Below are 10,630 nucleotides of genomic sequence, written 5' to 3' on the forward strand. Positions count from 1 at the left end.
GTAAAAAAAAAAGAAATGTAAAAAAAAAAAAAAAATAACCATCAGGGGGTACCAAAATGCAATCGAAGCGCTCCTTCCATTTTGAACGAGTCACAAAATTTATGTAACATTTTTATTTTAATAATTTATGCTATGCATTAGGGGGGGAGACAGTGGAAACGCCTCCCCTTTGGGACTGCACTCCACCCGTGCGCCGCTTTTATTTTTCGTTTTCTTTTTTCGTCGCCCCTGCTGTTATATTTCTTGGCTTAACTGTTGGCTGACCCGTTTGGACGACACCGCTACCGCGCTTCTTCCCGACCGCTTCACAATTCTTCGCCGCCTGCGTTAAAATGTGCAGCCACTTTACTTCACTTCTTTGTATGCTGGCGTGCCAAAAATCCTTGCAGCGTATGAGGAACTCCCTCAGATCTAGATAAAATACTTTCTTCTTCACAAAAAAATAAAAACCCTTGGTACACGTATCATCCATATTTATTAGTTCGTGTGTAAGTGCTTCTTCACAGTGAGCCCATTGCTTCTTCCGTTCCTCCTCCGACATCCCATGCTCCCAAGACAGGTCTTCAAATCACTTCGATAATTTACTAACCATGTCGCGAAACATCCTCTTTAGATAATTACTATAATGGTAAAATATTATGTACGCTTTTTTTCTACTTACAAAAAAAATGCACGAGCTGATTAGCTTATTTATTTCATCCATGGTGAGTTCTCCGGAAAGGTCTTCTTTGGAACACCCGAATGGTGGGTAGCTAAGACTGCCTGCCTGGCTAGTTGCTCTGAATGCACTACACTCCTTCTTATTTTCATTTTCTTGTTTATGGGAACGCGTTTTCGAAAGGACGCTTTTCATTTTGGTGACCATTTCGGTCACTTCCCTGGCTCGCCGCACACTAAATTGGGGCTCTCCCAAATTTACCCATTTTGACGAATCATTTTGGTGCTGAAAAGTGAGAAAAAAAAAAAAAAGTGCATGTTTCAACGGCTAACCATGCCGAGTTTTATTTTCATTACCGCTATACTTTAGCCCAGTTTGGTTACCCCCTATTTCGATTCTTCATTTTTAAAAATGTCTCAAAGGAGAAGCAACATGCACTTTTCGATAGTGCTGCTTGCGTGCCACATAGCTATCCCAGCCCGTGGAAATTTCCATCCCTTTAAAGAAACGCCACAAGGGGATTGCTCCTCAATTTAGCTGCTCACTTCCGCGTAGCTGCTATACAAATTGTGATAAAAAAAAAAAAAAATTAATGGGAAAATCCCAACCTAGTTTCATAGTCACAAAATGAACAAGTGAAGTGTAAAAATAATTGGATACAATAATTCCGCTTGGAAGTGGGACGTGCATCCTTGTGTAGTTGTGCTTTCCCTCCCCCCGTACGCGTAACCCCAATGGAGAGTTCCTACCTCTTAAAAAAAACTTCATCTGTTAAGGAATCAGCTCAGTGTATGAGCAGCGTGTGGGCAGAACAAAATAAGTCGGTCGTATTTTTTCCCTCAGTTGGTAAAAATGGAAAGTAACATCACAATCACAATTTAGGAAGAGACACTATACACATAAATGATAAATGGGGAAGTACCAACGATTGTGGTGTCCCTCCCAAGTGAACACAAAAAAACTCTTCTGTACGTTCCTCCTTTTTCTACATGGGGTCATTTTTTTCAACGTCCCAACAATATGTGCAATTAAGGTGGAGGAAAAAAAACTCATTTGGAGGAGAAAAAAATCACTCAGGGAAGGAACTCACATATGGAAATTCAGACAACTCAGAAAGGCTATCCCTTCTTTGTACATTTTATCCCCATCAAAATGCACACACATGGGAAGCATAAAGAAATATAAAAAGGGTGCACACTTTTCACCGCTTCGAAATGGATCAAATGAGATATACAACTCGGAGATATACCAAATTAGGAGAGAAATATTTTCACATAAGAAAATAAAAGATACACTCGAAAGGATAATAATTAAGAGAGTCACTCAGGGACATCTCAATCAATACAATAGCTTTTGCTACCTTTACAGCCTTGACGAAATATATGAACAACTCACTAAACTGCAAAGACTTTATGATCAGTGTGAAAATGTGGAGGATCTACCGAAGCTGTTCGGATTGCCCATCATTTTAAAAGACAATATTTGCACAAAGAATATCCCAACCACATGTGGGAGCAAAATTTTAGAAAAATATAAGCCGTCCTATGATAGCACTGTTGTGAGAAGGTTGAAAAAACATGGAGCTGTAATTGTGGGGAAAACACATATGAACGAATTTGCAATGGGATCCTGTACTGGAGGAATGGGCGTAAAGAATCCCTTTAATGAAAATGAGCTATCTTGTGGTGGATCTTCTGGTGGATCGGCTAGTTGTGTCGGTTCTAGAATTATAAACTGCTCAGTAAATACAGACACAGGTGGATCTATTCGAAGCCCAGCTGCGCTATGTGCATGCATAGGGATGAAGCCCACGTATGGAAGGATAAGCAGATATGGCATTATCCCCTATAATGAAGAAACCGATGTTGTAGGACTCATAGTTAATAATGTGTATGACTGTAGCATCCTCTTGGATGTCCTTTCCGGAGCAGATAAAAACGATTTAACTACCCTCAAAGGGAAAGAAAAAAAATTCCATTTCAAGTTAAAGAAGTATGAAGCTTCTCTCAATTTTCAAGAAAATAAATGCCCACTGAAAAATTTCAAATTTGGCTACCTAAGTGAGAAAATTTTAAAAAATTATTTTGTCGATGATCTCACATATCAAAGTTATTTGCAAGTCATGCACAACATAGAAAAAATGGGAGGAATTCTGATGAATACAGACCTGCATGAATTAAGTGACTACTGCTACTTGTACTATCTATACTCTATGACCATTGCAAATAGTAACCTTTCGAGGATTAATGGGATCAACTACAACCTTCAGAATGTACTCGGAAAATCCAATTTCGTTAGAGAAGTAAGATCCACTTTGATAAATGAAAAGGTGCTAACGAGAATTATCGGTGGATCCATAATCTCGTCACGATTTCAAGGAGGGTCTTTACGACACACGTTCGCAACTGCGAAGGGGAGATTAACTAGAGCGGTTGATATAATTTTGGGACATGTAAATTTCTTGTTGCTTCCCTCCTTGCCAAGGTCAAACAATTTGAAGGAGTCGGTAGGCACCCCTCATGGGGGTATGTCCGACCCACAAAAGGATACAACTCAGAAGGAGCAGCATTCTTCAATCAGTCCACCTGTTACGCGTGCCTTCTGTGAAATTCCATCCCCCCCTGAGGGATACAACAACTACATGAAGGAAATTTTCTCAGTCGTGTCGTCAATCACAGGACTCCCAAGCATCGTGATTCCAACGGGGGAGTTTACCCCACAGTTGAATGAACCCCAGTCGTTTCAGTTGCTAGGCAGAAGCTTGAACGAAGCGGGGCTGCTCAAAGTTGCCTTGGCTTATAAGAGACAAATGCAGGTGGATAAAAGGGTAGTGCAAAATTTAAGGGGAGTTGCTCGGCGATTGGGTTGAAGACAAACGGGGTGTGCGCGCGCGGGTAACGCGGTGGTCGCACATGGAGGGGTGAAAAGAGGTGAAAAAAGGGGGAAAAGGGAAGAATAAGGTAAAAAGGGAAAAAAAAGGAAGAATAAGGAAGAATAAGGAAAAATAAGGAAAAACGATGAAAAAACGGAAAAAACGGAAAAAAGATGAAAAAACGGGAAAAAAATAAAACACGCTGCAAACGAGGCATGCACAAAAAAAAGACGTTTCTGCGTAGCCATTCGGGGGATTCTTCCCTCTAATTTGTTGACCATTGTTGAAGCTTTTCCCTTTTTTTTTTTATGTTAACACTGTTTAACGTCACCCCGCGGGGTTAAACATTGCACAAGTTTGACCCATACGTGTGTGTTTGTGGGGTGCACTGCTTGGACGTGTACCCCTCGCGTTACGAACACACCAAATGTTCCGTTCACGCATAGCTAGAAGAGTTCCTCCTCCACCTCCTTAACCACGAGAAAGGTCTCTGTGTCCACGGGGTTGGGGGCCACCAACTTATCAGACTCGTCCTCTCCCGATTCTGTCTTATCAGATTTTACCATCTCATCCTCATCAGGCGTAGGTGAACGGTTATGATGCTTCTTCTGGGAGGAGACCGATTTATTCACCTCCTTCGAAGCATCATAATCGCTTGGACAAGAGTCTTCCCCCACCTGGTCGGTTGCCTTTTCCGTTTTCCCGTCACTCCCCCCTTGAACTTTAGCCTTTTTACTATTTCGTAGCTCCCTAATTTTGTTCTTCCTCATTTGTCTTTTTTTTTTTTTAAGCTTTTTTTTTCTATATGCTCAATTTTTTCCTTCCTCTTACTTTGGAATATTTGATTTTGTGTATATTCTTTCCACTTCTTTTCCATTAATTCGATTCTTTCATTTTCTTGATTTCTTTGCTTTCGATAAAGATCAAAGTAGTCACTTCCTGCCCCTGCACTGCTTCCCCAAACATTTGGTACTTTGTCCACTTTTATTTTCCCTTTGCCTTTTTCCTTCTCTTTTTCCTCTTCCTGTTTAACGGGCATTTTTATGACCCGCCCATCCGACAGCATAATTTCGTCATCCAGCACTTTTATATCCATTTTGGATCACGTCGCTTTGGCGCCCCTTTTTTTGCAGCACCGGGGAAGTAGCGTTAGCAGTTACAGCAGCGTTAGCGTTAGCAGTTGCAGCAGCGTTAGCGTTAGCAGTTGCAGCAGCGTTAGCGTTAGCAGTTGCAGCAGCGTTAGCGTTAGCAGTAGCAGCAGCGTTAGCAGCAGCGTTAACAGCTGCTAGTGATTTTATTTCATTTCATTACGCGGAGGACACGCACATCCGTACATATACGCTCATAAACACATGCGTGTACTTCTTCTTTTTGCCCAATTGCCCTCGTGCTGCCTCTACCCATGGGGGGGGTAAAACAAAGAGATGCCCACACACCCCGCAGCAAATGTGACACCCTCCTTCGTGTGCTTTCCCCCCCTTTTGGAAACTCTCTGCTTGTCTCCCCTTTGCAAAATATGAAAAAAAAAAAAAAAAGAATTCCCAATTAGCTTGACGACAGAATATAGCCCGAGGGAAACTCACGCGACGAAGGTGTATAACGAACTAGTGACAAAATGAATAATTTCGAAAAGGGCGTAAATGAGGAATACTTACGGTTTAGTTGGTTCTTAAAAATAGGGGAGTGCGCCAAATTGACGCAGCGAAGGTCAAATAAAAATTAAGTGACCAGTGGCCATGCAACATACGTGCGCAGTCGGGCGGCAAGTCCCCGCGCGGGGGCTTCAAATGAGTGCAGCGCAGTTTTGCCAAAAGAATGAAGAAAAAGGGGACTGAAGCTGAAAAAAAATGGGCCTAAATTTGCAAAAAAAAAGAACCATAAGTTGCAAAAAAAAAGAACCATAAGTTGCAAAAAAACAGAACCTTAAGTTGCAAAAAAACGGAACCTTAGGTTGTAAAAAAAAAAAAAAAAAAGGCGCCGTACCCGTTTCTCCCAACGGATGTGCCACTAAAACCCTGGGAAAAGGCGACCTGCCAAATGGGAGGGAGCCGCCCGCTTCTTCTCCTTCTTCTTCTTCCGCTGCCCCTGCTGCCCCTTTGCTACCCCTTTGCTGCCGCTTTGCTCCTCCTCCGCCTGCCACTCCCTACAGCGCCATGCGGTGGATCCCCCCGTCCCGCTCCATCAAACTGAGCTTCTCCAAAAGGAGCTTCTTAAAATAATTGTATAACGACTCGTAAAATAAAACGTCGTCCAAGGAGTAAAACGTCCTATGCATATTATTATAAAAGAGCAGCGAGTCGTTTAAGTTGTCCAGTATGCCCGACCTAGCTATGAGAATATTATTCGAGTTCGTTTTCACGGCTATTTTATACCCACGCAAGCTCAGCTCCGATAGCAAAACGATATTAATCACATCGTCAGAAGACACCGTGTCGTTGTGCATCATTTTCGAATGCGCCTCACTTAGCCGTATCAAACTCTCTAACGTCCTAATGGTCGTTCCGTTATTGCCATTATTATGCTTCCGTAACATCGAATAGTATGTAATTAAAATCAGCTTGGAGTTCTTATTAAAATTGGGGGAGCAGTTATTCTTCACGTAGTAAATATACTCCTTCAGCTTTTCGCTAGACCATACAATTTTGGTGCCCTCCGTTTGAGGCGTTTTGAAGGCGTGTCCACCGGCCCACTCCTCCTCCTCCTTCCTCCTCCTCCTCCTCCTCCTCCTCCGCTTCCTCTCCATCAGGGGTATTCGCATTGGAGGAGTTCACATGGTCTGCTCCTTTGGCGGAGCACTTCTGGGTACGCATTTTAGCCGAGTTCGATTGGACCCCTCCCCCGTCTGCTCCTCCCCCGTCTGCTCCTCCCCCGTCTGCTCCTCCCCCGTCTGCTCCTCCCCTGTCTGCTCCTCCTCTCGCTCCTCCCGCTCCTCCCCTGTCTGCTCTTCCTCCCCCTGCTCCTCCTTTTCCAACTAGGCGCGAACCCCACCACCCCACTTCCTGCACAGCGCTGCCCCACATGCCTGCCCCCTCCTTCACTAAACCACCCGTAGCACAACCAGACTGCACATCCTGTGACAACACGTAGTCAGCAATCTTCGAATCTATTTCATTATTATCCTCTGTTATTACAACCATGTCGAATCTGCTGAGCAGCGCGTACGAAAGGTTAATAATGAGAGCCTTATTGTCACAAGAAGATGATAAATTACCCTTAACCGTTTTATGTAACTCGAAATTAGACGCACCGATAATAGTGCACCTACAATTTAATTTATCCACGATTCCACCCTTGGCTACGGAAATGGTTAGCTGTTCCATTGCCTCGTGAATAGCATTCTTATTTTCATTCTTCATTAAACAAAATTCGTCAATACAACATACTCCATTATCTGCCAAAACTAGAGCTCCACTTTCTAACATAAAATTGTTTCCCTCTTTTATGGCTGCACAAGTCAAGCCAGCAGTGGTACAAAACATACCTGACACGTTCATACAAATGTTGCTGATTTTTTGTACTTCCTTCAATAGCTGAGATTTTCCTGTCCCTGGATCTCCCACAAGCAACAAATGGCACAGTGTTCTCTTGTCACAATTGTCAGAAGAGAAATTTTTTCCTCTCCTCTTCCTATTCTTTGCTCTCCTCTCTCTGCGTCGTTTCCTCGCTGCGTTTTCGTTTCCATCATTTGTTCGTCCTCCTTCCTTGGTGTTATTATTATCCCCCTTTCGGTTCTTCGCCCTACTCACATGTGCGTTTTCGCAACTGGAGGACTCATCACCTTCTTCTTCTTCTTCTTCCTCCTGCCACTGCCTCCGCCCCTGCCTCTGCCCCTGCCCCTGCCGCTGCTCCTCCTCGTCGCCATCATCGTCGCCATCGTCGTGGCCGCCATTCCGGTCCACCCGCGTCGTCCCTGCCTTTTCATTGCTTCGGTTGAAATACTTCTTCCACTTATTATTCTCATTGTAAAAGGAATCATATTCATTTATTTTGTTCCCCCCTATTAGCACCAGCAGCACCGATATTTTGGACAATTTGCAATTGTACAAATTGGGGCATATACTATCGCACAGGTGTCTCTTTCCTTCCACTTTGTTATTTTTGAACAGGAGCCAATATTTTTCAAACAGGCTCCTTTCTGGGACATCTATCTCTGCATCTGTTGTATTTTCCTTCGGCTTATTTTTTTTTCTGTTCATTTTGCTACCACTTGGGGGAGTCTTTCCAGCGGCACTCTCAGGATGTGCCCCTCCCTGCTGGGGGTCCTTCTCAGGATGTGCCCCTCCCTGCTGAGGGTCCTTCTCCCGATTTGTTCCAACACAATGTGCACTGCTCAAATGTGATGAGCTTATGAGTCTTCCCTTTTCATCGCGTGTGGGGCTCGCCGAGGGGTCATCCCCAAGATTTCCATTCACATTATCGTTCTTTTCCTTGTCAGTACCACTACCCTCCCCAGTGGACGCCTCTCCACATGCCTGCGCCTCATTCGTTAGGGCATTTATACACTTAGCAAACTCATCGTCCAGTGCTACCTCTTTGCACCTAGAACCCTCCAGCTCTTTAATTTCGACATTGTTTGCTTCGATGAATAACTCTGAGTCGCATCTAATGTCTTTATACAATTTCTTCCACCTGCGCAGGATGATCCCATTTATAATTACTTTCTTCCCCGGGTGATATTTCCCAGCTAGGTTTTCCAAAAGGACCACCGTAATGGAGTATGGGATATTCGTTTTACTCGATTCCTTTATTTTTATTTCTTGGTAATCTACTCGTTTAACTTCGCTCTCTAAGAATTCGAAATTTGTGCCATTACATTTTTTTTCAATATATGGGTTCTTACTATGACAGTTTCCGTTGTGTGCGACATTCGATTTGGTATTGCGCTTGTTGGCATTGCGTTTTGATCTATAGTTAGCGTCACTCTGCACACCATTTTTATTGTCATGCTTGGCGTCGCTTTTGACATACGCCACTGCTTCCCCCATCCTGCTTTCTTGAGCCGTGTCTTCTTTCATATACTTCCTTCTCAAATTCATTTCTTTCCTTCCCACTTCGCTTACCAAATCGTTTCTATAGCAAGGGGGTATATTCGTGTTAATCTGAGTATTGGGGCACTTAAACACCGTCTGCGTATTGTAATACAACTCTGGAATGGCCTTTTTTTTAATTATGCTATCACACTTCATACATCTGTACTTTTTGCATTCTTCCAATATTTTCTTTTCTCCTACGCGGGTTATTATCCCCTCTGTGCTTACGAACTTACCGATATGCTTACTCCGTATTTCTTGCAAGTAGTTAATGTGGGTATCATGCAGGTAGGGTACATTTGCCACTCGGCACATAATTTTTATATTTTGTTTTTCGAAGATCATTTTCAAGCAATTATTTATTTTAGTTTTCGTGTTTTCGTCTTTTAAAAAATCGTAATCTTTGTATGAGTAGAGAATTCCTTTTATCAGACACGCACTGTATACGTCTATTTCTTCCATAACCTTTTTGTCTTTGCTGAAATTGTAGACTATGAAATCGTAGAGGGAGGGGTCTTCTGCGCGCCGATCCTCGTCCGAATCTAAGGACGTGCTTCCATTTTGATAGCTGCCCTTCTCATCGGTGCTTCCTCCATTTTGATAGCTGCCCTTCTCATCGGCGCTTCCTCCATTTGGGTAGCTTCCCTTCTCATCGGTGCTCCCTCCATTTCGGTAGCTTCCCTTCTCATTGTTAATCTCCTCGATTAAGCCCCCACCCTCGGTACCCGCGTTCGGCTCTTCTCCTAGGTTATCCTCGCCTACCGCTTCGTTATGCTCCCTCTTCGTCAAAATATCTCCGTACCCAACGCAGGCGCGACCGTCTTCCCGTAAACCATCTGTATACACGCACTGAACACCCGCAGCTTCCCCCCGATTGTCCACATCACTGGTAGGAGAATGGCTCCTTCCCTGCCCAAGATCGCTATCACTACTTACGTCCTTTTTTGCCTCTCTGTTATACAAAAACTCGAAATAGCAACTCAGGAAGATAAGTCGAAAAAAAAAAGGAATGGAGTAGTTGTTCATAACATCGATAAATTTGTGGAAGCTATTCTGCATGTAATATATCAATTTGTTCTCTCCATGCTGAATCGCATCGTACATGTCAAAATAAAAATTGTATATGTGCTCATGGCTTCCCTGTTCACTGTTTTGAATATGCGAGAATTGGATGTCTTCAATTTTGCTAATATAGCTAAGTGCAATTTTTTTTACCTGTTCATAGTATTTTCTATTTTTTAAAAACAGTTTGATTATTATTTTATTGAAGAATTTCACATTTTTTATGTTTTCATCTGCGTTGCTGTAGTTGCACTCGTCCTCACTGCTAACATCATAATCAGTATCGCTGAAAATGCTCGATTCGGAGCTGGAAAGCAACATGTTCAGTTGGGATAACCGCTTGAAATGATAAGTTGTTCTTGTGCATCTTCACAAAGTACACATTTCACAGCTACCATACTGAAGGCAACGGGTTTGGGGCAAACATTTGTCCCCGCACGAGCACACGAAAATGTGCATCAAAGGGGGGGAATGCGCAGTATGTGCAAGAAGAACGGGTTACGATGCATTGCGTCACACCAGATTACATTGTAGCATATTGCATTGTGCCGTACTGCATTGCTAATAATGAATACTACGTGAATGTCAATTTTTTCACTCACACTTTTTTTTAGCCTATACAAAGGTAAAAAAAAAAAAAAAAATTCTGAGAGGATCATATGGCATAAAATAAATTTAAAAGAGTCATTCACAAAGGTGACCTTTAAAAAAATAAAATAAAATAGTACAAGTACGGGGAAGAGTTGCAGGTCTTTTGCATGAAAAAACGGGTTGCTTAAGTTAGCTCCCTATCTCTCTCTCTTCCATTCTTCCTTCCTCCCATTTCACAAGTTCGCGTCAGTTTACTCGCCCTTGCTGAATTATTCAAAATGCGTGTGTGTTTAAAGTAGAAAATTAAAAATGGAATAATACAATTTGGCAGCTTGACACATTGACAGTTTATCAGTCTGACAAAATATGAATTGATGGGGGAAAAAAAAAAAAAAACTAGTGCAGTAGGAAGTAACG

At 42.7% G+C, this 10,630-nt stretch overlaps 4 protein-coding genes across 4 annotated transcripts; 1 reads left to right on the plus strand and 3 right to left on the minus strand.

Annotated features, from left to right (window-relative positions):
• Positions 1–568: 568 nt before the first annotated feature.
• Positions 569–1,011, minus strand: PCYB_053030 (RAD protein; the record flags this gene model as incomplete). The annotated part of the gene is made up of 2 exons (XM_004221184.1): positions 569–943; positions 991–1,011. 2 exons carry the CDS (start codon positions 1,009–1,011, stop codon positions 569–571), a joined length of 396 nt encoding a protein of 131 aa, XP_004221232.1.
• An 809-nt stretch (positions 1,012–1,820) lies between these two features.
• On the plus strand, positions 1,821–3,443 carry PCYB_053040 (glutamyl-tRNA(Gln) amidotransferase subunit A; the record flags this gene model as incomplete). The annotated part of the gene is made up of 1 exon (XM_004221185.1): positions 1,821–3,443. A coding segment is annotated over one exon (1,623 nt), but the record flags the coding sequence as incomplete, so codon positions are not given.
• A 533-nt stretch (positions 3,444–3,976) lies between these two features.
• On the minus strand, positions 3,977–4,596 carry PCYB_053050 (hypothetical protein; the record flags this gene model as incomplete). Its single annotated transcript, XM_004221186.1, has 2 exons — positions 3,977–4,338; positions 4,362–4,596. 2 exons carry the CDS (start codon positions 4,594–4,596, stop codon positions 3,977–3,979), a joined length of 597 nt encoding a protein of 198 aa, XP_004221234.1.
• A 1,077-nt stretch (positions 4,597–5,673) lies between these two features.
• PCYB_053060 (DNA replication licensing factor) lies at positions 5,674–9,943 on the minus strand (the record flags this gene model as incomplete). The annotated part of the gene is made up of 2 exons (XM_004221187.1): positions 5,674–6,180; positions 6,527–9,943. The coding sequence occupies 2 exons, from the start codon at positions 9,941–9,943 to the stop codon at positions 5,674–5,676; spliced, it is 3,924 nt and encodes a 1,307-aa protein (XP_004221235.1).
• Between the last annotated feature and the right edge of the window lie 687 nt (positions 9,944–10,630).

This window comes from Plasmodium cynomolgi, chromosome 5, assembly GCF_000321355.1.
Source record: "Plasmodium cynomolgi strain B DNA, chromosome 5, whole genome shotgun sequence".
NCBI lineage: Eukaryota > Apicomplexa > Aconoidasida > Haemosporida > Plasmodiidae > Plasmodium > Plasmodium cynomolgi.